Here is a 27136-nt window from a genome sequence, read left to right as displayed (position 1 = left end):
AGGATGGAATCCACCATAAGGATCAACAATCCTGCGGACATCTCTGTTATTGTCATCTATTTTTTGGTAGTCCTGGCAGTGGGACTATGGGTAGGTTGGGATTTTATTTTATTATTATTATTTTTTTTTTTACTTAATGATTAGCAGGTAGTTCATAGGGTCCTGGGAAGATGGCTCAGTACATGAAAATGTATAATTATATAAAGCTTTTGGTGCCTAATTGAGATTGTTAATAAGTGTATGGTGGGACAAATGTGGGTGTTTACTGGAGAGGGGATGGTGACTGGTGGAGGCATCCGTTTAGGTGGATGAGTGGAACGAAGCAGGGAAGGTGGAGTAATGAGGTCTGAGTGGGGAAGGAGCTGAGCGATCTGATCAGTAAAGATCAGGCCAGTAGAGTCCCCGTTTGAAAGCAGGTGGAGGTGAAGAGACAGGGTTTAGCGCGGCAGAGCCCGGGGACTGCAGTGGGAATGGGTGGTGTCAGGTGATGCCATAGCAGGAGTGAGAAGAAGGAGTTGCAGGGAGAAGAAGGGAGGTGAAGCCGATGTGTGGGGAGGGCAGTGCGGTGGTGTAACAGCAAAGCTGCAGCTGGGACTGTGTGACAGACCAGGGACTGCGGAGCACTCTCAGCAAAGGAGTGGGATGGGTCAAGATTGTAGGTGCCATTTGAGGACGGCATTATCATGGCTTTTTTTGCCTGCAGGACCTTCACTATAGGGTGCAGTGCCATTGAAACTATGAGGAAGGAACAGTTTCAGGGGTGACAAGTTGTGGCAGTGACTTTCTGTTTGTGATCTAAGCCCAGCGATGCCTCCTGCCCTCACCCTGTCAATGCTGAATGTTCTGAGGACTGCAAGGGAAAACTCAGTGCCTAATCCAAAAACAAAGCCCAGTGCTTTCACAGCTGATGGAGAAAGGCAGATACTATTCTATTGGTGGAACCTCCGTGCTAAAGTGTTTGAAGATAATAGGCCACTACTGTGAGCTACAAAGCTGCAGACAGTGGAATGTCACTAAATTTTGGTTTCCTTGGGGCAAGCTCTCTGGTCACCTGAACACTTGACCATTAGCAAGTGGAGAGGAGGCATTGTCCCTCAGCAATGCTGTGCTTGCCAGGAGCATCCCAGGGGCCAGATGCAAAACAAACCTCCCTTTCTAGCAGCCTGGCAATGTTTTGAAGAGCACCAAAAATTTGGGGTGTACACAGAATGGACACAACCTTTTCTTTACCTCTTCGTCATGGTTGTGGATGCCAAAAGCGTGGCAAAAAACCTGAATCTCCCTCCCAGTATTCCTGAACACCTTGCTGTCTCGCAGGCGGGAGCTGGGTCTTTGCCATGGAAGTCTGGCTGTTGCTGTAGTTGAACTTTGTATTAAAGGTCTGTGACAAAAAAGGGCTGATCTGTGGCTTGTCAGGCAATTGTGTACTGATTAATTCCTGGAACAGTTTCTTTCCAGCAACAATGTCCTCTTTATTGAACAAATATTATTCAGTTGCTGTGTGTAGTTAAATGTAAATCTATTGTATTTACTTGCTTTCTTCTGCATCAGAAGAAAAGATCTGGCTAATTTTCCCAAGTTGTCTTTCTTTATTTGCCTGTTCAAAGTCCATCAGAGGAGACAATGGGAATACCATATTTGGATCAGGGTCATTAACAAAAATTGGACGAAGCTTCCCTCTAAAGCCCATCCCTTGACAAACACAAAACAAGTGTGTGAAAAGGAAATTTTAGTTGGCTGCTTTTTTCAAAATTCTGAGAGAAGTGGGTATAGTGCTGATATCACAACAAGAAAATAGATTTTTGTAGATATCTGGTGGGGGTGGATAGTATTGAGTAAAAAGCCTGCAGAGTTTCTGTTAATGAACTTGTAACTCATAGTCTTTTTTGATGCCTGAAATCAAAGGCATTGCAACCCTGGTGAAGTGTTCACATGAGCTTTTATTTGAATGATCATTTTTTTGGTTAAATTTAATATTATTTTAATGTTCACACTGTAATGAAAGGTGATGCAATAAAGCTTGAATGGTTAATGTAGACCTAGATACAAGAATTGTTGCTCAGTTGTATTATTTTCTTCATCATAAGCTTGTTCTTTTTAGCCACGCTGTTTATTTCTTCCACTTTACTCCCCCCATATATTTTATCCCTCCATTCTAGCTATTTGTTCTTAGTCTGTATATAGCTTGGCTATTATACTTAAAATATGATTCAATCTTTCTTTCTGTTTTTCCCCAGGCTATGTACTCAACCAACCGAGGGACAGTAGGTGGATTCTTCCTGGCTGGGCGAAGCATGGTTTGGTGGCCGGTGAGTGCTATATATCGTGTGTTTATACAAAATATACGTGTGTGTATGTGCACCCATTTCCATATGACTGTTTCTAGTCCTTAAATATTAAGTATCTCTAGAATACTGTTGAGACGGTGATGGCTATGTCATGTAGATGTGCTTCAAACTCATTCTCTAGCCATGGTGATACCGGGCAAACTGCACAACAAAAAACACCTGATGGGCTGGGAAAAGTGTTGGGGAAGTTGTCCTTGTTGAGCTGTCTTGATTATGTGACCAACTTGTTTGCACCTAGGTACATTGGTAATGTCACTGTAGACAAATCCAGTGCTTTGCCTTTCAGCCCACTTTAAAACTTTTTATTATTTTTAATTTATTACTTTCACATTTCTCAAAGAAGCTGGCTCATTTTGAGGTTATCACAGAGAAGAATTAACTGAAATTTTACCTTGTATTGCTCTATTGTTTCCACTTTCGGTAACAAGTTCTGGTCTGTACAAGGAGAAAATCCTGGAAATGTTGTGATAAGTTATTGATAAAATACAGTTTAAATTTATTTCAAGATTATCTGTGACATATTGCTTGTCTTCTGTGGTACTGTATTCTCTTCCAAGGTGGAGAAAAGGAGTCACAGACACAAAATATGTTCATAGCCATCTAGCATGCCTCTGGGAGAAATGATAGTAGAAACAATTGTGTATTTCTTCTAGACCATACAGTCTGTTTAATGTGACCTCTTGGAAAAGCAGAAAACTTAGACAAACCTGCATTTTCTGTACGACTTGTGTTGTACATGCTTCCATGTGCTTGAATGGAAATCCTCAACATTCCTGACCTTGCATGCAGTCTCCAAAAATGTTTTTGCACTTCATTAAGACTTTTGATTCAAGACTTTGATTGAAGATTTCACCCACATGGATTCAGTTACAGGATCAGGGAGAGTGAGAGTAAATATTTGTTGTCTAAAAATTTAGGAATTTTCTTAAAGTTGGCTGCAGAAATACCTACACATCTCTCAGTTGTTTTGTGCTTCAGGGAGCTGCTGTCTGCCTTTAGAAGGGATTGGGACTGCCTCCTTAATGATATAAAAAGATTAAAGGCTAGTGACAGCAAAAGGTTTCCTCATTTTATGTAGTAGATCTAAGAAAATTCAAGTTCCACTAGAAGATTGAGGAAAGAGAAATTTTCCAAATTATTTTAAGATAAATCCCATAATTCTAGGCAGAGAGAAAAAACCCAGATTACTCTGCTTAACTGTCACTTTAATCAGTGGGCTGGTTTTAGGCTTGTGCTATTCTCTGTGCCTGTCGAGGGTCAATATGCCCTTTTGTGCGGATGTAAATGAAGCTGGAAGAAGCAAGGCAGGAAAGACTCACTCACCACATAAAACTGCTGTCTTGCTGCAGTGGCACTGGGAACTCCTAATGACTCCCCTAAGGCCCAGGGAAGATTATCTCACACTGAGTTCTCTGCCAACACAAACCCAACAGATTCAGCAGGCTCCCTTCCTCCAGTGGGAAGAGGGATGACCCCACGGTGCAGTGATTGGTGCTAAGATCACCTCTCTCTCCTTCCCAAACTCTGCAAGCTCAGCACTCAGCACGGATGAAGTCATCAGTGGGGTCCCACACAACCCCTTCAGTCCTTCCCTTTGGAATGCCAGGAGTGTCTTTCTGCACCATAAAAGTAAACCCTTCTTGCTATTCTTCCTGGTATCACTCAAAACAAACAAATGGCAAGCACTCAAACCACAAACTAAATACCATGTCAGCAGCACCACCTTGGAAAGTTTGCCTTGGATAAAAAGAGATTCCAAAACACCTATTCCCACTTCTTAGCAGGTAGATAGGATGTCCATCACCGAGTGCAAACTGGGCTGGAATGACTAGGAAACCAATGAAAGTATAGAAAGTTCAGTCAAAGATGTGATCTCAGTTCTGCAACAGCTAATGCCGTGTGTATTTTTTTTACTTCTTCTGTGCATTGACTTTTCTTTTGTGCCACGTCAGGACCATGTCATGGTTCTGGAATGCCCAGATACGTTTCCAAACGCGGTAGATGAGAGGCAGGGTGGGGGAAGTTGTTTTGTAAGTGGACTCTTATTTATCAGATTTCTTCCCTGCAATTTCAGGATAATGAACCTTGCCATGTAATTGCTTTCTGGAACAGAGAAAAATGAAAAAAGAATTAAAATCCTTCCACAAACTTGTTATAAAATTAATTCCCTTAATCTAATTGTGTTTTTCAGTGGATGTGCTATGTTCTATGCTCTACAGGGCAGCCATAAGTGGCTTTCCTGACCCCACAGGGAAAGAGGCTCATTAGCAGTGTATCAGGATCTCTTACTGACAAGCCTGGGAAAGGGATTCTGTTCACTTAAATGATATAATTGCTGTGGTTTCGTAGACTAGAGGAGACTCTGGCAATCAGGCTAGTCCACTTTTGATACGGATTTTGCATGTTCTTCAGTCACTTTGCCTGATTGTGATTCAGTTTCTCAATGGATAAAGTAGGATCAAGACAGTTATCCTGGGCCAAATCTGTCCCACTTTGGCTCTGACTGTTGGCTCCAGCAGAATCCATGAAGGTTGCTTAGTATTTTGCAGAACCAACTCAGTCTTTTCTGCTGTTCTGCAGAGGTAATACATCACTCCTGTGTTTGTTCACTGAAATCCTTGTCCTGGTGCAGTAGATGAGCCAATTCAGTAGTTCCAATAGTTAATTAGGGATCAAGGTATATAATTACATTCTCACTGATTGCCATAAATTGAAATCCATTGTGGGTTAATCATAATGGTATGAAATGCTTTTCCCTTTCCACAGTCTTTTTACAGAAACCAAGAGAAGAACCTTCAAGAAACTGGTTTTGGTCTCTTGGGCTTTGAGGGAAATGTCTTCAGGAAAGACACATACGGCTCTTTAAATACTCATAACCAGCTCTGTAGTTTTGCAGACAGAGCTGTCTGCACAAAATTATGGGTTACCTTACATACCTCAGTTCCTGAGGCACAAATGCTAATGGGACAAAGAGTATCTGCTGGGTATCTGAAGTCCAGCTGTGGTTAGAAAGATTTACTGAGGCAGGAAGTATGCAGAGTCAAGGACATACTATACTTGAAACAGAAATGGAACTCAGCTCGTTTGTTGTCACTTATGTGTTGATCTTTGTGAGACAGGTAAGAATTAAGGAAAAAAAACCACCCAGAATTTTGCTTGAGTTCTGCGTGGCTTATTTCCAAGGCCATCAGAACTGACCACTGGCACGATTTCTCTGATCTCTGCTTCCAGTTAAGTTTTACATATTCTCAGAATTCTCACTGCTTGCTGAATCTGACACTGCTGTAGGAGCCAGGAAAAACAACTCTGGTATGAATAAGATTTGTATTTCCTTTTCTTAAGTAAAGTGGAATAAGAAATTAACTTATTTTGTCAAGTTCCATGCAAAAAATAGTGTGAAATCAATAGTTTTCAGACTAAAAAGAATAATAAAATAATCTGGTAGAAAAGGAAAAGTTCGGTGAAACAGATTTCTACAGAATCTGTCAGAATTTTCCAGGAGGAAAACAACAACATCGGGGAGGTGTTGTTTCTGTCTCAGAGGACAAAGGTGGAAAGGTATCGGATCAGCCTGCTTGCGACTGTGCTGTTCCAACAGCCATCGGGCTTGTTGGAAGACAGAGACACGTTTGATGCATATTATATATCCATCTCTCTCGCTTAGTGAATTGGGAAGTGTATAAATGTGATTTAATTTGGCAGTAATGCAAGACGTAGAATTTTTAGAGTAACTGGGAAAGCAGAATAAAAACCTACACAAGAAGTGTCTCAGAGCCTTGAAAGGGTGGCAGTAATAGTTCATTGTAAGCAGGGTACTGATTTTTCCAAAGTGACTAAGGGTGATCCCAAAAAGCTCAGGTAGGAAAAATGATGTCCTTCCATCAGGGTAAATCACATGTTGCAGGGAAGAGCTGTGAGTTAAAGAAAAGCATGGATGGTGCCAAGGAGTAGTGCTCAAACAAGGGAATGAGAAATCTGTCCAGGGAAGAGGGGTTTGAGAAGCAGCTTCTGCAGGTGACCCACGGGAGGAGCAATGCCTCAGGGCAGGGCTCGTGGCCTCATGCTGGTCTGAGGGAGCCTCTGCTGCTCTCTGTAGAGGGGCTGAAGGCCACAGGCAAGGTGTGTTTGGGATTGGGGAACGGAGTTTGATACCGAGCCAACATTTTCGAACAGGAAAGCGGACATTAGGGGCATAGGATATGTGCTAGCAGGTCTGGGAGGGAGAAAAGGCACAAGCGGTAGAGTCTGCACGCTGCCGCTGCAGTGGTCACTGATTTGCAGAGTACATCGTATACGATTTGGAACCACAAGCGCCAGGATGTCAGTGCATCCTCAAGTTAATGAAAAGAGCAAGGTGAAACGGTTAATGAATAACATGGAAAAAACATAGTGATCATCATGTCTCTGCAATGTGGTGGTACTTTTCCTGAACAGAGTACTCTTGTTAAAACCTGACCTCTTAAAAGACTTTAAAAGAGTTAATGTTCCACGTTTGCCTCAGGTTAGTTTAGTTTTTTGTCCCCTCTTTCCCTCTTAACAGCTTTTGTTCCTTTCAATCAACTTTCTTCTTTACTTTTCCTCCTAGATCTCTTTTTAAAATCAATTCACTAACACGTTCACTGAGAACAGTTCTAGAAAATTGTTTCCCTCTGTCATCACCCAGTTTCAGCCCAGAATTCTTTAGGTAATGCATAGGTGTCCTGCAGCATCTACCAATGGTAAATCAAGCAATCCCAGTAACCAGCCTTTTCTGTGCAAAAATCCCACAGCAATAAGTTCTTCAGCTGGACAGCCTGGGCCCAGAGCCCATCTGCCTTCTTCCTTCATCCCTAAAGGCTGCCAAGCCAGACTGGAGGACTTCTCTTTCCCCTCTGGCATCAGCAGCTGACAGGACACAAGCGTATTTGATTAACACTCCTCTTGCTTTAACCATGCTGCAGTTTTAAGGATAATATGCATTTTCCCACTTCGGAAGCTATGTTCTACCTTTCCATGTATACATAACAATTAAAACCATTTTTTTTAATTGCATCCATTATTAGTATGTGTTGATCTCAGAGTTCTGCTGCACTGGGTGTTCCCTAATTCAGAGAAGAAAATTTAGAAAGTGAAGGTGGTGCCTGCATTCACATTGTTTTGTCCTTGCGCTGGCCCTAAATACGGTGGTAATTTAACATTGGATTTGTTTGTGCTAGTATTTTTCTTTCAATACAACAGTACTGTGAGTAAAGTCGGGAACCCAGCATTGTCAGTGAGTGCTAGGATATCTCCCGGGGCTTGGGGCACTGAGCCAAAGCTCACTACAGCCGTGTCAGTTCTTCAAGTTCTTCATTAGCTGCTCTCGTTACTTGGATCTGCTCGCAGTACATTTCAAGCCTTTGAAACAGGAGAGGGAACACATTAAATAAAATCAGAGATTAATGTGGTTAATCTTTTCTGCTGACTGCATTTCTAGTAACCTAGATTTAAGTTTAATTATTCATCTCCAGGGAAAGCACTGGACAACAGTGCTAATGCTTGGTATAAATGGTATTTGTTTCTTCACAATCATTGCTGGGAAACACTGTTGCTGGCACAAAGAGGTTAGAAGAAAAAGTTTTCTTTATTACCAGTGATCTCTCTGGCTTATTTGCTAATGCTTGTTGCAACACTTCCCATTCCTGTAGAAATATCTGTCGTCTGACAAACTGGTTACATTTCTGTAGGGCATAACTGACTTCTAGAAATAGGTAAAAAAAATAAACTAAAATCCACAAGTGAGTGAACTTAGAGAGATAATTTTCCTGACACAGCAAAAAGAGTAGAAGAAATCAGGGAGGATTCCCTCAGGAGCAATGAGGGAAAGAGAAAAAAGTAAGTTTGGAAAAGAAAGAGTGGAATCCTCTGATAAATTTTATTCGTATGTTGCCTATAAAAAATGGGGGAGGAAAATTATTTTGTGATTAGAGGTCAGGATTCTGAATTGAAGCGCATGTTTGCTATTCCTGGCTATGGCACAGCTCTATAGAATAAATCTGATCTTCAGAGGTGGATTTCTATGAGGAAATCCCTTTTATCCTCCCGAATCTCAGGCAATCATCCCTGTGCTCTCAGAATGATTGACTTAATTTTTAGTGCTACTCAAAGAACTCACTGCAGTGACTGGAGACCTGGAAATTTGTAACTATTCCCTTCATATACATTTTAGGACTCTATAAATCTCCCAGTAAGCTGCAGTGAGGAAATATTTCTCCGTTTTGAAAGGGACATATTCCAAACATCTGTACTTGGGAACTACATAAGGAGAATGTGCCGGATGCAGGTCCTGCGTTCATATGTCTAAAACACCATTTTAAAGCACCATTTTAAATGATCTTTCAGCGTGAGAGGTCTACCTTAAATGGGTGCATTAAAAGCTGGTCAGCAGAGGTTCTTTTGCCTACTTTCTATATACTTATCTTTTATTTTTAACCCCGTTTCCTTTTTTTTTTTCCTTTGTAGCTCTCAGAGAACATAAATTAAAAATAGAAATGTTCACTCGCCTTTTAATCTCGGAGCTACTCCAGCTCACATCTCTTCTGCCTGCAACCCCAATCCAACCTCTTCTTCATGCTCGAGTTCTCACCCTGCATCCTTCAATGTCTGACCTTGTAAATTATCGTTAGGCATTTCTGCTGCCTTTAATGGTTTCATTTTGAGGAAATTAAGTTCATAACTTTTCATCTTTTTCCATTGTCTGAGCTATTTGATAAAGAATTAGGTCTTTTGGCACAGTATCTCTTTTGTGAATGGCTCCTGCCTGTCTGTAATCCAACAAAAACCTTTTGGTATTTCAGTCTCTCCCTGTTCACCAATTCCTATGTTCTACCCACCATTTCGTTTGTACAATCAGTGAAATATTAGGGGTTCTTAGAGATCCAGCACTCCTTAAATATAGCTCCTTGATTTCCTGTTGTTTGCATCTTCCAGAAGCACTTTCTCAGCAGGTATTTCTGCCATGCAATTCAGTAACCGAGTATCTTTTAGTAATCGAGTATCTTTTAACTGAAAGTGAACCAAGTACAAAGTCTGCACAACTCTCACCGATGATAGATTTAGTTCCATAGACTATGGAATATGAAATAGGGAGTGCCAGCTTGACAAGTGGATATGCACTTATCGTTTCCTCCTTGAGCAAGGCAGATTGCAATCTTCTTCCCTTAGTGTTTGGATATCACCCAAATGTCAGTTAGGCAAGTTTTGCAAATATTTTAAAATCTGTATTAGTGTAATAAACTGTTTGACTGAGCTGGAAGAAGATCTTCTATGCAACATCTTGTTCTTTCTTGTTGTTGTAGATATGATGGCTGGAGTCTCCAGTATTCTCCAGGGGAGCAATAAGTGGGAGTCTTAAAAGTTGTTAAGGAAGTTGGCAGTCAATCACTCTCATCATCACCCTCTGATGATAGACAGGCATGAGTTCAAAATAGCAAATGAACATGACGTTTTTTCAAGTTACCGTGAACAGGACCTAAGAGACAAATATTGTTCTTTCTCTTTCCAGATCGGTGCTTCTCTGTTTGCCAGTAACATTGGCAGTGGGCATTTTGTGGGAATAGCAGGAACAGCAGCAGCCGGAGGAATTGCCATCGGAGGATATGAATGGAATGTAAGTGGCACACATTTAAGTGATCATATTTGTGACATCAGGGTTGTCTGCAGAGGTTAATCAAAATAACATTGGCTATTAATTTAGGACTGTCAAAGCTTGGCAACACTTATTTTCTGTACAGACCAGTAAGTGCCAATGTAATCCACTATTTAGCTCATCCTCCTTGGTCCTTGTCCAAGCTGCTGGGAGAAGATGACCCTTTTCTGTTGAATGAGGTTTTTAGAGAGCATTTGAAATTGGTGGATTCTGTTCTCTATACATATCTTTTGATGACTTTAAAAGTGTTTATAAAGAACACTTTCAGACTGCAGGATGTTGGGAAGAATTTATCAATTTTGTAATCCATAGTATTTTTTACAGCATTTTGCTATGCAGGAATTGTTGAAGGGGCTTTGATTTCTTTGCAGCCTATAAGAAATTTTGGACATTCTTCACAACTACCTGCATTCCAAAAATCTTTCCCTCTTCACTTTCTCCTTCTTCTAATTTTGCGTGTGATTTGCTTGTGGTTGCAGTACAGGGTAGAGGTATCCAAGCTGACTTTAAATGGACTCCTTGGGGTACCAGGAGTAGTGTTGACTGCAACAGCACAGAGATTCACATGAACTAATTCAGTCCATTTCCTTGTGTTCACAGTGGGTGTGGATAATAATGCCCTCGCTTGGCTTAATTCACCTTCATGGAAGGGATTATACCATGACACGAAGGACTCAATGAGTGTACATAGGTCGATACTTTCCTTGCATTTAATTCTGTACAGTGAAAGAGGGATACCACCCTGAGGGACTTAGATTTTTTCCTTAGCAAGTAGATGGTTGCTGCAAGTAGTCAAGTACTCATATGATATAAATATTTAAGAAGAAGGATAAAGGCTAAAATGAACTCTATGAGATGCGCACAGTTAATTTGTCATCTTTCTCTATTTGATTACACTAGTCCTGTAACTAACCTGATTCCCCTTCTCTTTGTAACAAAACTAAGCAAAACAAAACAGAACAAGCATTGCTTGAAATTTCATGGTATTCAAATCTCTAGAAACCATACCCTTCTTCAAACAGTTCATCTCCTGGGAGATTCTCTGTGAGCTAATATCAATACACGGTGTGCAACAACTGTTGTTTAGGAAGAAGCAAAGATGCACATGTGTATTTGAGCAGATACACTACATAGTTCATTGCTTAAGACATAGTGGCACTGGTGAACAGGTTAATAGACATGGTGGAAATATTGCTCTTAACTGTAAAATCTGATTCTCCTTTTGAAAGAAATATTAAGTTTGACTGTTATTGTGCTTGTGTATCTCTATTATTCCACTGAAATAGTTTCTAATTTGTATTAGTATGACAGGAGAAGCTGACCCAGGATTTCTTGTCCATTTCTATGGTTTTTATCTAAGCACTTAAAAGATACAAAAAACTGAAAGATACAGTTAAGAAACCCCTCTAAGCCCTGTGGACAGAATAAAAGCAGAGTGTGGCTCTGAGAGCAGGATTTTGTACTATATTTCTTGATTGAAATATGTATAACCCTGTATCAGACAGCATTTACTGGCCATTTAAGTCAGAAAACTGTGACACTGCAAAATAGTGAGATCTATAGTTCACAAAATGCACTTGGTAACACAAAATACATTATGAAATGGTAATGTGGAAATACAAAACATTTTGCTAAATGCATGTGGCACATCCTGTACAGTATGTGGAATTGCTGTAAAACATACGGACATCACACAGAGATCCAGTGCAGAACACAGTTAATGATCACAATAATAATTAAAAGAAGGCTCTATTCTTCCCAGTACCTCAATTTGCAGATGTCACAACATACCTGCTTCTGAGTGGGAAAGTATCCTGCATTAGTGGCTCTGGGATCAGGATGCTGGCAAATAGGTCTCAGGTAGCAGACTTCACCTTCTGTAATATTTCCCAGAAATGGTTGCATTTTAACCATTGTTAAACTGGGCTCCCTGGGCCGGCTCTGAAGAGGGCTAGGGTAGCCTGGTGTTGCTAGTGGATTGGTGCTTTGATATTAGAGGCCAATCCTGTAAGCAGAATTTGGCTGTTTTTCTAGAAAATGTATTATTATCATATGCACTTCTCTAGGACATCTAGCATGAAATCCAGGCTGCTTAATACCTGACAACTTTTTTGGCCAAAATTTCATTCCCAAATTTACAACTGTAAATCAAAGGACTGAGCAGTTCCTCCTCCTGCCCCCTCACAATACCCATGTTTATGTGGTTTCAATAGTCTCTAGCTGCTATTGGGTCTGATAAATGGTCTTTGGGAGTGCTATCTAGAGAGAGGGGGCTAATTCAGCTGATCTTGTCTTGGCTGCAGGCTCTGATATTTGTGGTTGTTCTAGGATGGCTGTTTGTACCCATCTACGTCAAAGCTGGGGTAAGTCAAAACAGTACATTGTGCTTTTCTTTGCTGCTTCTGTTGGTGGATCGTGTCTTGAATATTGCAAAGCCATTATGAATGGCACGAGATTTGAGCATGCTGGAGCTGTACTATATTAGGTTTCTTTTCTGAGACCTGAGCTGAGAAGTACTTGGTACTCTCTCCTTGTTCTCCTTTGATTCCTGGAGCTGCTCTTCCTTGCAACTGCATTTGCAGCTCCCATCCCCTTGCCCTGCACTCTTACAGTATCTGTGTAGCAAAAAGCTTCCTCTAATTTGCTTTGTATCTGTTCCCCATTATCTGAAACCTTATCTACCCCCCTACAGGTGGTGACAATGCCAGAGTATCTGAGGAAACGTTTTGGTGGTAAACGGATTCAGGTCTACCTGTCAGTCCTTTCTCTCATCCTGTATATTTTCACAAAGATCTCAGTAAGTAAAACTTCTGCATCATTTCTTCTATCCTACATTGATCTAAAGAAAAGAAACTCCCATTTACAATATTGCCCACACAATTGGTCAGTTGTTTCTAATTTGGACTCCTTGGTTGAATTAAGGATGGTAAAAATATGATTTTGTATTTTCTTTATTCTGTCTCGTGAGATTGTGTATTCTGATCTGTTCTGCAGTCTGAGTTTTTTTGCCTTCCTGTCAGTGTCTCTTGATACTTGTTGTGCTTTCTCTTTCTTTTTTAGGTTTTTAGGGTTTATTTCTACGTATGCTCTCCTCTAGAACAAGTCAGAGTCGAAGGAAACTTCTATCTATTGAATCTATTATCTTAGGGATGTGAAGGAAAAGGTCGCAACCTACCAGTTTGTACCCTTTTGCCTGCTTCAGTTCTCTGAGAAATAATAGCTGTTGCTTTTTTAACCATGTAGTTTTAGAAACTTTCTAGTATTGCTTTGGGCACACAAAACCCCACTCCAACCCCCTGTCTCTTCTGCTAAGGGGAATGAACGGTTCTTCTTGGTTCCAGAAGAAAAACTGTGCTCTGAAGGAGCAGGAATTTTTGTCCCCAGACTTCATATTTGTCTGTTTTAGCATCCTCTGGTGAACATGCCATCAGTAATATGAATGATGGAAAAGAGCAAGAGGGCTATGGACAAAAAGAGAATAATAGGAATTAGAAAATAAGGGAGTGGGGAAATGCAAAGGAGGGAAATGAAAACATCTGAGGTGAAAGGAGGGAAAAGGAGAGATTCTTTTAATGGGCAAGTGGTTGGTATAAAGTTTAAGGTGCTATGAAGTTAATGTTTATTAACTAAGTGGTTGTCTTGTTGTGAAGTAGCAAGGGAGCTGGTATTTTCCATATATCTTGAAACTATCAAGCCTCTGAAGAAGTCCACAGTTCAGGCATACCTCAATCTGTTGTTTTGCAGAAGTTGCCATGGCAGATTACTCTTTGCCCTCTGAATGGGAGCTGAGTGATAATAGTGCAATTTAAGCTAAAAGATTGGCCTTTTGCTCTCATTCTCACATCTTCATGATAACTAATCCTTAGAAAAGTTATAAATTAAACAGGCTGGTACTGTGGGGCTGCCCTTAGAGTTGAATCTCCATGTATTTCAAAAAGATTAGTTAATTTGCTGCAGTTGTGCCTAACTACCATAATCAGCAATCCCAGTTATGACACAGAGCTCTGGCAGCTGAGAAACTCTTCCAGTCAGATGACTCACAGTCCTATTCTGCAACATATGTTTGTACTGAGCCCATCAAGGTGTTACGCAGGTCCTGAAGTTACTGTCTTTTATTTCCAGCCTCTATAATGCTTGAGGATCTGTTCATGGGATTTCACACTGTTTCAGTTGGGGTGTCTTGCTTCCAGGCAAGACATGTTCTCCATTTAAGCTTCCAGTGTGGTTATGAGGCTGAAGCACCCACTCATGCTCTTGTGGTCCTGTTTTATTAGGCAGCAAAGCAGTAGTCAAGAGATCCTGACAGCAGCAGATTACCTGGACCCCACTCTACCAGTGGCCCATCCCAACTTTCCACCAACCCCATTGTTCCAGATGTGTGTGTGGAATTGCCATTTCTCTGCACCATGCAGGGGAAAAATCTGATGCACAAGTTCCCATAACCATTTCTCGTTGCCTCCATCCACCCTGAACAACTCTGACAGCGTCTGTCCCATGTACAAACGTGGCTCAGATTTCTGTAGTACACAAACACGTCTTCTGCATTGTTGTCTTACGTCACTGTATTTGGTAGGGCAGGATTTGCCCAGGTCTGATTTACTTGCCATATCTGCCTGTTCAGCATAGGCAGAACAGTCAAAGTCCTTGGAGGTTTCAGGTACTGTCAGAGGGTGTCAGAGGAGGTTTTACTATGCCATGCTATGCAACACTGTGCTTAGATTGTCTCCAGATGAACCAGCTCCAGAAGCAGAGAGGGAAGGGCTGTTCCATCCTGGACTGTGGCTAACTTCTTTGGCTGGGTAGAGATACGCATGCTACGTGAACGTAGCACAGATATCTCTTCCCAGAGGCACGTTGTGTATCCAAACATCCCCACGTGTTGACAATCCATGGCCATAGCCAGCTTGGAGATTTGCATTTTACTTCCTTGACTGCTGCCTTTGCGAACACTCCCTTGTGATCTTTGGGGCTTATTGAGATTTGAAACAGAAGGGTCGGTTTCTGCCCTGCCCTTAATGGGCAGTCACACCTATCAGTTTGGCTGGCAGCGATACCTAGTGATGCTTATCCTTGTAGAAGAGTGGCATCTTGTTTCTGGGGTAGTTATTTAGTGTACTTCTTCCTTGATGTGTTAAACTATTATCTAATGTTCTTAATAATATAGTTATTAATGGTGCTTTCCAATGAACAATATAATATGTCAGGTCGTGTAACTCCTGGCATGCTCCTTCTGGCACAGTGCCTGCTGCCATGTGATGATCAGATTCCCTTTGCACACCTCTGTACAAGGTCATTACCATTTCTCTTTTCCTGCACATTTTCCGTGTGTTTTTTGTTGATTTCCTACCTTGTTTTGTGGCTAATCAGCCACTTGCCAGACAAGGCCATGCTGCAAGGTGTTGATCTTTGGGATCAGGACACACGTGATCTGTGAGCCCAAAGGATTTCTTTAGCACGTGTACGTGCTTCCTAAGCATCCGGTACTTTGTGAGTAATGCCCATAGCAGCTTCCAGGGGCTTGCTACCCACTAGTGCTGCTGCTATCAGTCATTATGCCAAAGAAAATGGCCTAGTAAAAATCTTGACAGAGAGTAATTGACTAAATTATGACAAGACAAAAGGGACTTAAGACCTGAATGCTTTTGAAGAGATCAGAAATTGTAAACTGAAATTTCTAAATGTGTTACAGCACATTCTTTACGTTCATTGTGCTTGATTTCAGTAGAAAATGTATGGGTATAGACTTACCAAGGGAAAGAGGAAGTAGAAGGATAACCTCTAGGACTGCATGGTGTCGGGGGTAAAGAGTATGTGCCACCACCCTGACTCCCACATTAACATTGCAGCTGGATTCACTCAGCTGGCATGTGTTCTGCCAGTTGTGCCTGCATGATCTGTGGATGGCTTTGGAGAGATAGCTTATAATAGCTTATAATGTAAAATAAAGATTTAGTCTATTTAGAGATAAGATAAGGATTAAATAGTGTCCATAAAAGGGTATTAATGGAGAAACAGGAAATACTGGAAAGAAATAACCTAATTGGGAGAGAGGAGCAGTGAAGTTGGAAGGTAACGGTAACTCAGCAATTTGAAGAAGGTGATATATTGCTCAGGATGCTAAATAATTAACTATACATTTCTTTCTGGGCGTCATTTTAGGACCAATAATTAATGCTATGTAGGCGAAACTAAAGCCAAGAACAATAAAAGACAGATCAGGGACATAAGCTGGTCAGTGGTGTGAAAAGACAGGAAAAAAAAGTCCCATAGAGAGAAGGGAAAAAGGATATGGTCTAACAGCCACAGGTTAGGAGCTAAATGTCCTGGTTCCCAGTTCCGTACTAAAACCTATAAGAAATCAAATCATCTGGTGTGATTCACAGATGTTTTCTGAATGTCAGGGCAGTGGGGTTGGAGAACCTCTTGCTGCAGAGGTCCGAACATCTTCCTCATTCTCCAGAGTGCACCAAGGGTGAGGTCATACCCTGCAGTCTCAGTTTCAGTGTCTCTGGAATGAAGAGGGTTTCTTCATCCAGCATCTCCCAGCTAGGCAGACACCATAACTGCTTATTAGTGTATCTGCCCTGGCTTACCTCATCCTAGCTGTGGACAAAAGCGATGCAAGTGACTGTCTGTGCCACAGGCTCTGGTTATCCCGCAGCCTGTGGAACCTCTGGCTCTTACAGGCAGCAGCCTTGCAGTAATTGTGTGTGCAGACTTCACCCCCAGGGCACATGTCATGGTGTTTGTCTCTCAGACCCTGCATATGGGCAGTTCCTGCGGCATTTTGCAGCTCCCGAGCTTGCTGAACGCCACCAGGACTTGTACTGTTAAGTGAGGACAGGACACCCTGTATAGAGCTCTTGTAGGTGGTGTGGTCTACAGAAAGGGTGGGATTGGAGATAAGCCCATGAACTGGATGCTCAGGAGCAGGGGTAGGTACAGATACAAGCCTCTAATGAAAGCATAATTTACAGTAATGCATTACAAGTGCACTGGGGTAGATTATTCTGATTGCGAACTTGGATAAATAACATTGATGCAAATTATCTCTGTATCAGGAACTACTTAAAATCCCAGAATGTTACTCTGAAACCTGAACAATTCCTTTCTTACGCAAGAGTTAAAGGTCTCTTCTGTTAGCCAACTGATGTCATTTATTCTGACAGGAACTTAAAAATGGAGATAATATGTTTGCCTTTAATCATCTTTTCTCTTGAACCAGCAAGACTAGCTATACCACACGTATGCAAGCAGTAAAGAAGGAGTAAGACACTTATAAGGTAGCATAAGAGAACCGTGCCATGTCTGGAGGTGCAACAGAATCCATCCCCACACAGAGCAGCAAGTGTAGCTTGAGCTTTAAGTAATTTGCTACTAAGCTGCCTCTCAGTATGTAAGCATAGAGTAGCGAGATGACTGTGTCTCACTAAAAGGAGCCATTGAAAAAAACCTGGAAATTCTTTGAGAAGTACAACTCTTGTCCTGAAAGCAGCATGGCACTGAGGGGAGTCTGGCAGTTGTACTAAAAATGGTCTCTATTTTCATTTTGCACTTTTTTTTTTTTTGTGTGTGTGTGTGTACTGTAAGGGGGAAGTTGTGTATTTCAGTACCCTCATCATGAATGTGTAATGTTCCGTCATCATGATTTTAAACATTGCTTAGTCTATCATTTTTTCTTTCACAGGCAGACATATTCTCTGGAGCTGTATTTATACAGCTGGCCATTGGGCTGAATCTTTATTTGGCCATAATTATCCTGCTTGCTATTACTGCTCTTTACACCATCACAGGTGAGTTTGCAGAGCAGTCTGATAAACCAAAGAAGTTAGGGAAGCCAGGAAAAAGAGAAGAGGGGAGATGGGCGAGAGGGGAGAAATGAAAACCTGAAAGGGGAGTTACCTACAGTGGTCTTTGTTTGAAAGAGAGAGGTGGTGAGAAAAGGAAAAAAAGCAATTTCCACTGAGGCTTTTGCACAGGAGCTAACCTATTTGTCTTGACTTTTCTTTGCCATTAGGTGGCCTTGCAGCTGTGATTTACACAGACACCTTACAAACATTTATCATGGTAGTGGGATCCTTTATCCTCATGGGATTTGGTAAGTAGATCAGATTAATTAAACTGGAATGTTCAACCACAAATGCACACTGGCTATGGAAATGGATCCTGCAGCATGGAACTCTTATCTTAACCAGCAGATTTCGGTTCATATACCTATTTATCAGGGAAGAAAACAAACATGTTGCCAAAAAATAGGCATATTGCCGAGCCCTTTAGTCACTGAGACCACTCCATCTCCAAAGCAGAGGTGAATGTGTAAGGTCATGTATAGCATCCCGTGACAGAACAGGACTAGTGATGGCTAATGAGGTAAAAGCAGAGCTGTTTGCAGGTGATGATGATACTCTTGAGAAATTCAGAGAGTATCTTATTTTAAGAAGATTAGAATTTCATAGATATTTGGAAGCAAATGCATGAAAATTTCTGATTCAAAGTGAAGATCTGTGGGTCACGTTGCGTGTTTTTTCCTTGTTTCTAGCTGGTAGCTTGTGTTAAAACAACCCAAACATATTAACATTTTAAGTGAGCCTTGTAGTTGACCTGTGGATGTCATATTGTCAGCTGGACAAAAGGTACGAAGGGAATGTTTATGAATAGCACAGTGTGTGTGTCCAGAAGACCATATGCATTTTAAAACCGAAATCATGCTGTGAAACAGAATTAATAGGAAGGGATCATATGAAAGAAAGAAGTAGTAATAAGGTTCTGTGAATTTGTAGTGTCCTTCCCTTATCCTTCTCAGTGCTTGGTTTCCCTCAAGTGAGGTCTTCCACTGAAATGAGATCATTCCACCATTGTTACAACAGGAATAACTTTAGACTGAGGTGACCTGGTAAGGTGCATGGAAATAAAGTATCCACTTTTCGCTTCTTGGCAAGGTGTCTAGAAGCCACGTTGAGACAGTGGAGCCCAAGCCAATGTTTGTGAGCTATACAGAAACCTGAAAAGAAAGGTCACTTTGGAACTTAGATTGTGTGAATACTACAAAACACTGTATTCTGTTTTCTGAAAATGTCGATGTATACTGGCTAGGGGTTTTTTACACCTGTATTTAGGAGAGTTTCCTCCTCTCATTCTCTATTTCAGATTTCAGTATTAAATACTTTATTGCACCTTTTACTTTTTATTTTTCAGCATTCTCTGAAGTAGGAGGATATGACGCTTTCATGGAGAAGTACATGAATGCAATTCCATCCAACATCTCCTATGGGAATACTACGATTAGTCCCGAATGCTACACTCCTCGGGAGGATTCCTTTCACATCTTCCGAGATGCCGTCACTGGGGACCTGCCATGGCCAGGGCTCGTCTTTGGTTTGAGCATCATTGCTTTGTGGTACTGGTGCACAGATCAGGTAATGTGGGAGCCGTATGCCTTGGGAATACCAAACACAGAGCACTGCAGTCTGGTGTGACCTGGGGGTGTGACCTGGGGGTGCTCTTCCCCCACTGTAACTCAAAGCTGGCTCACAGAAATGGCAGTCATTTCAAGACTGGTCAGTGACTTTTCAGTTTCTGGTTTCTAAACCACTTGCACATGTGAGAAAATGGAACAGCTGCTCTTTCAGTTATTATTGTACACTGTGCCCAGCAGACACTGTGTATAATTCCTGTCTCATTTTTAATGTGTGACCATATGTAAAAACACAGAGAGGTTGTAATGTGAGTATTTACTTAGGAAACCATGCATCAAATGATCCTTGTGAGACTGGGTCTAGATACGGTTCCCCGTTCAGTAATACTAGTTTGTTTCCTGTTTGTGTGACTTTCACCTTTGCACGCACAGTCCTGGGAGGATGTTTTTTGTATGTCAGGTCGTTCAGTCTGGACACTCTTCCTCAATCCTCTTTCCTTCTCCCTAAGACCTGCTGTCCAGTTTCCCCAAGAGATTGCACTGACACGTGTAGAGCAAAATGTACTCCTGCAACTGCAACGTGTGGGTGTTGCAATCTCCAGCAAGTGATCTATCTGCACTCTGAATTGTGAGAAAGATAATCTTCACAACTTCTAAACAAATCAACAAAAACCCTGATGTAACTATCTGTTGCTCAGGTCAATATTTTATTCCTTTTTTGGCTTTTTAGTTTATCTGCTTTAAGAACATCTTGTGAGAAAGTCTTACCTCTTAAACTTACACTGGATAAATGATATTTTCCTTTTTTTTTTTCCAAATATATCATTTGATTTTTGTGTGTTTTTTATTTTCCCTAGTGACAGAAATGGTAAATAGGTTCTTTCACTATCACAGAGATTAAGTACCTTGTATTTGGAACTTGGCATGTGTGTTCATGGAGTGCTGTTCTTGGTTGAGCCATGTTTGCCATGTCTCATTGGCAGGTTATTGTCCAAAGATGTCTCTCTGGCAAGAACATGTCCCATGTGAAGGCTGGTTGTGTCATGTGTGGATACCTGAAACTCTTGCCCATGTTTATCATAGTGATGCCTGGGATGATCAGCCGAATTTTGTATACAGGTATGCATATGTACACAGAAATGCAAATTTCTTCTTGCTGCCTGTCTTTCACTGCCAGTCTCTCTCCATTTCCTATTCTCTGTCCCTTCCAAAATGCCTAAAAGGTTGTCATCTTGTCACCCAAATTGTCCAGACACACATATGCACAAAAACTAACTACACTGTAAGAAGCCACAGGGTTTCTTTTCCCTGGTCCCAGGTTTCTGCTAATGCTGCTGCTGTCCGTTTGAGGAGAGAGAAATTCCTCAGTGTCCCTCCCCAGCTGTGTGCTTGTTACAGCCCCACTCTGGCTAACGAGAGGAAGATGCTGTCCAGGACTGATACTCTGCTGGCAGAGGAGGAGTCATCAGCCACAGGCGGCAATATTTTGGGCCATGAACAGTCCTGAGTGCAGTGTGGGGGAAATGCCAGTCTCCCCTCTCTCCCCACCACCAGTGTTTAACAGCAGGCGGAGGAGAGATCCTCATGTTGGAGGGAGGAGTCTTTGTGTTCTGCTGCTTGTTTTTCTGCTTGCTCTCCTGGTGTTGTTAGTCCTGAACAACAAATTAAGCAGCAAATTAATGCTGATTTTTTTTAATTTTTTTTTATTTTTTTTTTTTTCCGGCCTGCAGCACCTTTCAGAGTTCTTTTAGAGAGGAAAGGAAGGATAAAGGCCTAGAATCACTTTCCTCTCTGCCAGCAGACCATGGATGATATCAAGCATCTCAATCCAGTGGTTAAACACAGAGATAAATTTTAGAAGCTTTATTAATTTGGGAGCAATTTGTTGTTTGTATGACCTTGTCTAACCCTCTCTCCTTACTCTCTCCTCAGATGTGGTGGCTTGTGTTGTGCCTGAAGTCTGCCAGAAGTACTGTGGCACCGCAGTTGGCTGTACAAATATCGCTTATCCCAAAATGGTAGTTGAGCTTATGCCAAATGGTAAGACACTGTATTTGTTTGTTTGTTTGTTTGTTTTAGGAAAGGTGAGGCTGCCTACCTGTAAAAAGGAAGGAGCCTAAGTCCCATATTTAGTTCAAAAATTCATGCTAGAACTATTAATCAAAGGGGTAGTCTGTATTAGTTGTAGCTGTAGGTGCAGAATTGGTACACACTGACAATGTCAGCTCTCAGCTGGCAAATCCTGAGTGATGAAATGGTAAATGAACTCCCTTTCTATGAAGGTAAAAGAATAACCTACTTCACCAATGATTTATAAAAGAATGATTCTGCCAGGATTTCTGAGTTGGAGACATACACCTGCAAACCCACTGAGGTGGGAGTGGAAAGTATTCTCTGTGCACATTGTCCCCTAGGACACCTGTTCAATGAGAGAATAAGTCCCCTGGAGAGGACAGGTGTACATTGAAGATAAATATCTGCAGAAAACCACAGAGCTGGTTCATAATGCTAGAAAGATGGATTATGATATTACACAGACCATGGTACTTCCCTGATATCTATAGTACTTCCCCATTGCATTATAACTGTTGTACATGGTATTATTAAAATCCTACAGTACATCCCCATACTGTGTTGACTAGATCATACCGTGTGGAAAAGTGGCTTACTCTGATTTTCAAACAGTAAAAGAAACTTTTTTTTGCCAAACAACTGGTTTACAAATAAACTGCAATTAAGTGAGCACTTGCCTGCAAATAAGAGAAATTATTTTTATAACTGTTGGGGAAAGTCTGCTTAGTATTTTTTGATTTTTATTTTATCATTTAATTAGACAGCATTCACAAAAGAAGTACTTATGTTCTAAAAGCTCAAGAGTTGCCCTGTCACTGCTGTAAATAGCTTTTCCAAAGCTCAGCAGACATTACTCTGCTTGCATGGCAGGAGAACCCAGGCCAGCACCAGCACATAAATACGCCAGCCACAGTCGTAGCTGGCTGACCCGAAAGGGTGAGACGAGAACTATGGATGGTGACACATACCAAGACTGGTCACACAATGCTCACCCCAGTTCACGTATCTTTGTATTTCAGGTCTGCGGGGTCTGATGCTATCAGTCATGTTGGCCTCCCTGATGAGCTCCCTGACTTCCATTTTTAACAGTGCCAGCACCTTGTTCACTATGGACATTTACACCAAATTCCGAACGCGGCCGTCTGAGAAAGAGCTGATGTTAGCTGGAAGGTACGTGCAGCTGGGTCTCCCCAAGCCGTACAATCATGGCCAGCACCAGGGGCTTCACGGGCTGCAGCCTCCCAAACATGCACCAAGTGGCTGGGTGAGACCTGCTTTGGCGGTGCGTGGGCAGCGCAGCAGTGGCCTTCTGGGGCCGGACAGGTTGTCCCACCCTCGCTTTCCTTCTGGAAAGAAACACCAATCTTGCTTCCAGTTTCACTGACAGTGGTGCATGAAATGGAAGCTGAATTAATTCCCAACATTTCCTACTGCAATTCAAAGGGAACTATTTTAAAGTCTCTTCACAGGCTTTATGCTACACCACACTACAGCAGCAGTGAACTAGCTCTTCTAGTTGATCTGCTATTGATTTGTCTCTAGACATAACAAACAAAGGAAAAAAGTAATTTCCTATGTTTTGATTGCATGTTCAGCTCTGTGCTGAGGATATTTGACAGACACAATATCCAGCTTGGATTTCTTTTGTTTGTTCAATGGTAATTGGCCATTATCATTGATTTTGCTGGCTGAAAAACAAAATGGACATTTAAATTATTGATTAATTGCTGTTTTTTTCTTTCTGATAGATGCTTCTAAGCAGGCGGCTAATTGAATATCTGGCTATGTTTACAGGGCATTTATGTTACTTTTAATTGGCATCAGCATTGCCTGGGTGCCTGTGGTGCAGTCGGCTCAAAGTGGGCAGCTCTTTGATTATATTCAGTCAGTTACCAGCTACCTGGGACCTCCCATCGCTGCTGTCTTCCTGCTTGGTGTCTTCTGCAAGCGGGTCAATGAACAGGTAAGTACAAATTAGGAAACAGGCATGCTCCATGTTCCTTTAGGCATTGGGAGAACCGCTTTTTTGTTTTAGTGTCTTTTATTAGCAACTTCTTCCTGTTTATTTTAATTCCCACTATTGCCCAGGGATTCTGTGTTTCCATACCCCAGGGCCCGAAGTTTCAGAGATTAGTTTGAAAAAGTTGTTTGGTAATCTGATAACTAGTCACCTAGGAATTCCTAGATAGCTCCGAAATTTAGGTTATCTATCACTTTGCCAAGAAGTGTGTCAAATGGATAATTTATGGAGACATATTTGAAAGTAATCTTATAGGATATCGGTCGCCAAACAGCTTTATCAAACATACCACCTTTCACCTTCCTCTTGACCACTATATACTTTGCTAATGATCTTTTAAACAAACAAGCTATTGTTTCCCGTTGCTTTTAGGACCTAGTCTGAGAACCACTGATTTTGATTCACAGAGCAGTGAACTGAGAAATATTGTACTTAAGCCTTTGTAAGTAACTCGGAAGATGTGAGGTCTGTCACATGCTTTGGTGGGACCATAGGCCAGTCACGGTGACTGGGTCTCAGACATCCTGAAAACTCAATACTCAGGAATTTGGTTTCTTTTCTATAATACTAGGAATAACAATACTTGCCTGTTGCTCAGGTTTGCTCCAAGGAGGATGAGTCCAATGAGAAAGCCTAGAGAGAGAAGGGTTTTTAATATGGCTCGAGCTTTTTTCTCACTGTTTTCTCTTGAGACCAGATCAGTGGTTATTTGCGTGTATATCCAAGAAAAGCCTGTTTTACACACAAGAGATGTTCCATTTCCTATCCCGATATGGCTAAACCCCACAAATGGATTAAATCTTTGTGCTCTTCATGGAAATCTGTCATTGTCTTTAGTTGGAATTTTACCTGAGTAAGAATTCAGTGTAAACCATGGGGGTTTGTGTACACTGCACAATTTAAATTTGGGTAAATAGGGGAGACAAGAATCAAAGTTTCTGAGAATTGGAGCCTTGCACAAGATAAACTCCAATACCGTAATGACTTATAAGATCTATCAACATTTCTTGCTCTGAATCATTTTTCTTTCTGCCAGAAATGGAATTAACTATCTTGTCCTACTCCAAAACCTTTTTGTAACTTTGACCACTGAGTAATTAAAACAGTTTTGTTCTTAAACCGAGCATTAAACCTACAGTGTTTTTTTAATGGAGATTTAGAAGTTTGCGTTACCATCATTTTTTGACTTGACAAAGTCAGAGAATGGCTGAGACTGGAAGGCACCTCTGGACTAGTGTAACCTCCCCTACTCAAGAGGGTCTAATGAGCAGGATGCTCAGGTCCATGAATATCTCCAGGGATGGAGACTCCACCACGTCTCTGGGCAACCTGTTGCAATGTTCAGTCACCCTTAGAGTAAAACAAAGTAAAATTTCCTATATTTCAATTTGCGCCCAGGCATACCTGTGTCTTTTATACTTTGGGCTAGAGTAATATATACCTAGCAGAAAAACATCCCCCCAAAGTATTGAGAATTAACTTTTAACTAATTACTAACAAGGTCATTAGAAAATAAACCACACACACATTTCAGGAGTAATGACACACACTTGCTAGCTAGAACTGTCAGGGATTTAGCACTCAAAGATAAAGAGATGTGAGAACAACCCTTGGGATGTGCAGTCTGTGGCTGGAGCCTGTCCTGTACAAGGAGAGCGTTGTGTGCAGACAGACAAACTTTGAGAAATCAGCCGGATAAAATGTCCTCCATATTCTTTCTCTGAGCTGCTGGGCGTCGTCCCTTTCAGTTGGATTAATACACTGAGCTGTAAATACGGTCACTGAAAGTATCTGGGTTAAAACCCATGTGCCAAAGCCAGCGTAAAACGTAACTACCTCCATGTTTCCTCCAGCACCTATTCAAAGCTTAGAGCTTGTTCCCATGCCTGAAATTACTCATTTTGATACTTCTGCCACTTTGTCTGCAGGGTGCCTTCTGGGGCCTGATGATCGGGCTGCTCGCTGGACTGGGTAGAATGATTGCGGAGTTTGCCTATGGGACTGGCAACTGCGTGACCCCTTCCAACTGCCCGTTCATCATCTGTGGGATTCACTACCTTTACTTTGCAATTATTCTTTTTGGGGTTTCCGCCATCGTCATCCTGGGAGTCTCCTACATGACTAAGCCCATTCCTGATGTACACGTGAGTATTATTGCAGTCCTGCTCCTCAAGAAAGGGAACTTAATGAAACCACCGGTTTTAAACACTGGTACTTGGTATATTGCCTCCTGACATTCCAGCTACTCACATCATAGAGTCTTTTTAAGAAAGCAAAGGAAATAGTCTTCATTTATCTGTCACAAATCTTCAGTGGCTCCTGATAATCTTAGACATTGACTTAACAGACATTTGGGATGCTGTGTTTTTATAGCTTGTTCAGGTGCCGGACAGACTGATTTGTCTCTGTGTAGTCAGGCTGTAGATTCATGAACTCGTTTTGTTTCATGGCAGCTTTACCGCTTGTGCTGGTCTTTGCGGAACAGCAAAGAAGAACGTATTGATCTTGATGCAGAAGACGAGCAGGACAAAGCTGATGAAAAGGATGAGGAATCAGGTAACTGTTGTAATGTCTATAGATTCTATCAATATATTTGAGTATCCCTGTTTCATTCCTGAAGAAACATTAACATGCTTGATATTCAAAGACATCTTCTCCCCCCCCAACACCAAACCTCAAACCCCACATATTTAAATGGCGAGGAAGCTGTCTTTTACCACTCTATCAAGCTCAGTGTAAACCAGAAGTGAAGTGGATTCAAAGGCAGAAAATCCTGTTCTCTAGGTAGCTAGATGGCAGTTCTGGGACTAAAACAATGGAGATGCTTCAGGTCAGAGGTGGTGTATGTTGGCAGAACTGCGTGTGACTCCAGCACTTGGAATGAAACAATGAGAATTCACTTGGAAATAGTGGGCAGTAGCCAGGATTGAAGGAGCAACGATCTGGTGCAAGGGACCATGAAAGCAAATTGCCAGACATCCATCTGGGCAAAACCACCTGCTCTCTTTGCTGGGTTTCTGATTCTGCTGCCAATTTCCCTGTCATAAGTATCCTCAAATTAATTTATTCATCTTTTAATTAAAAGTATAGAAAGTATTGAAAAAATGGAGTTTAATCTTCACAGCATAGTTTGCTTCTCCAATACCAAGTCTCTGGGCTGCAAAAGGGGCAAGCGTCTTCTGCAAAGGCTCTCTTACAACATGTAGAAAATCACTCTTTTTCCAGGCAAGCTGTGAAAAGTACTGCCTTGTACTAAAATGTTTCCGTGTAATTCTCACCGTAAACCAGAGCTGCTATATTAAATATAGCCATGTCCTCAGTCACAGAAATCCTCTGGTGCATGCGGTGGTCCACGCTTACATTTCATGACCAGTGTGTTATTCCTTCCAGTTAACGAGGAAAGTCAAGAAGAACCGGGATGCTTTAAGAAAGCGTACAACTGGTTCTGTGGCTTAGAACAACAAAAAGGACCCAAACTGAGCAAGGAGGAAGAGGAAGCATTGAAGAAGAAACTGACCGACACAAGTGAAGTGCCGCTTTGGAGAAATGTTGTGAATATCAATGGCATCATCCTATTGACTGTGGCTGTATTTTGCCATGCCTTCTTTGCATAA

General features: G+C 41.5%; 1 protein-coding gene across 4 annotated transcripts; it reads left to right on the top strand.

The window, feature by feature from the left end:
• SLC5A1 (solute carrier family 5 member 1) lies at positions 1-27136 on the top strand. Of its 4 annotated transcripts, none has more exons than XM_074159812.1 (15): positions 1-90; positions 2238-2309; positions 9871-9975; positions 12318-12377; positions 12707-12811; positions 17702-17807; positions 18032-18112; positions 19210-19430; positions 20413-20548; positions 21362-21469; positions 22522-22672; positions 23297-23465; positions 25451-25666; positions 25976-26078; positions 26913-27136. In XM_074159812.1, the coding sequence occupies exons 1-15, from the start codon at positions 4-6 to the stop codon at positions 27134-27136; spliced, it is 1944 nt and encodes a 647-aa protein (XP_074015913.1). In that variant the 5' UTR covers positions 1-3. The 4 variants fall into 4 exon arrangements, with proteins under 4 accessions (XP_074015913.1, XP_074015911.1, XP_074015912.1 ...); XM_074159810.1 differs by having other exon boundaries at positions 4-90; positions 25976-26084; XM_074159813.1 differs by having other exon boundaries at positions 13-90; positions 26934-27136.

The sequence above is a fragment of the Numenius arquata genome, chromosome 16 (assembly GCF_964106895.1).
Source record: "Numenius arquata chromosome 16, bNumArq3.hap1.1, whole genome shotgun sequence".
In the NCBI taxonomy this organism is placed as follows: Eukaryota; Metazoa; Chordata; class Aves; order Charadriiformes; family Scolopacidae; genus Numenius; species Numenius arquata.
This window is presented reverse-complemented; position numbering and strand designations above follow the sequence as displayed.

Excerpts from the sequence above, each read along its gene's own strand:
- SLC5A1 (XM_074159810.1), top strand. The coding sequence starts at position 4 with ATGGAATCCACCATAAGGATCAACAATCCTGCGGACATCTCTGTTATT. Across the intron at positions 17,808-18,031 it reads TGCTCTTTACACCATCACAG|GTGGCCTTGCAGCTGTGATT; the intron begins GTGAGTTTGCAG and ends CTTTGCCATTAG. Across the intron at positions 20,549-21,361 it reads CAGCCGAATTTTGTATACAG|ATGTGGTGGCTTGTGTTGTG; the intron begins GTATGCATATGT and ends CTCTCTCCTCAG.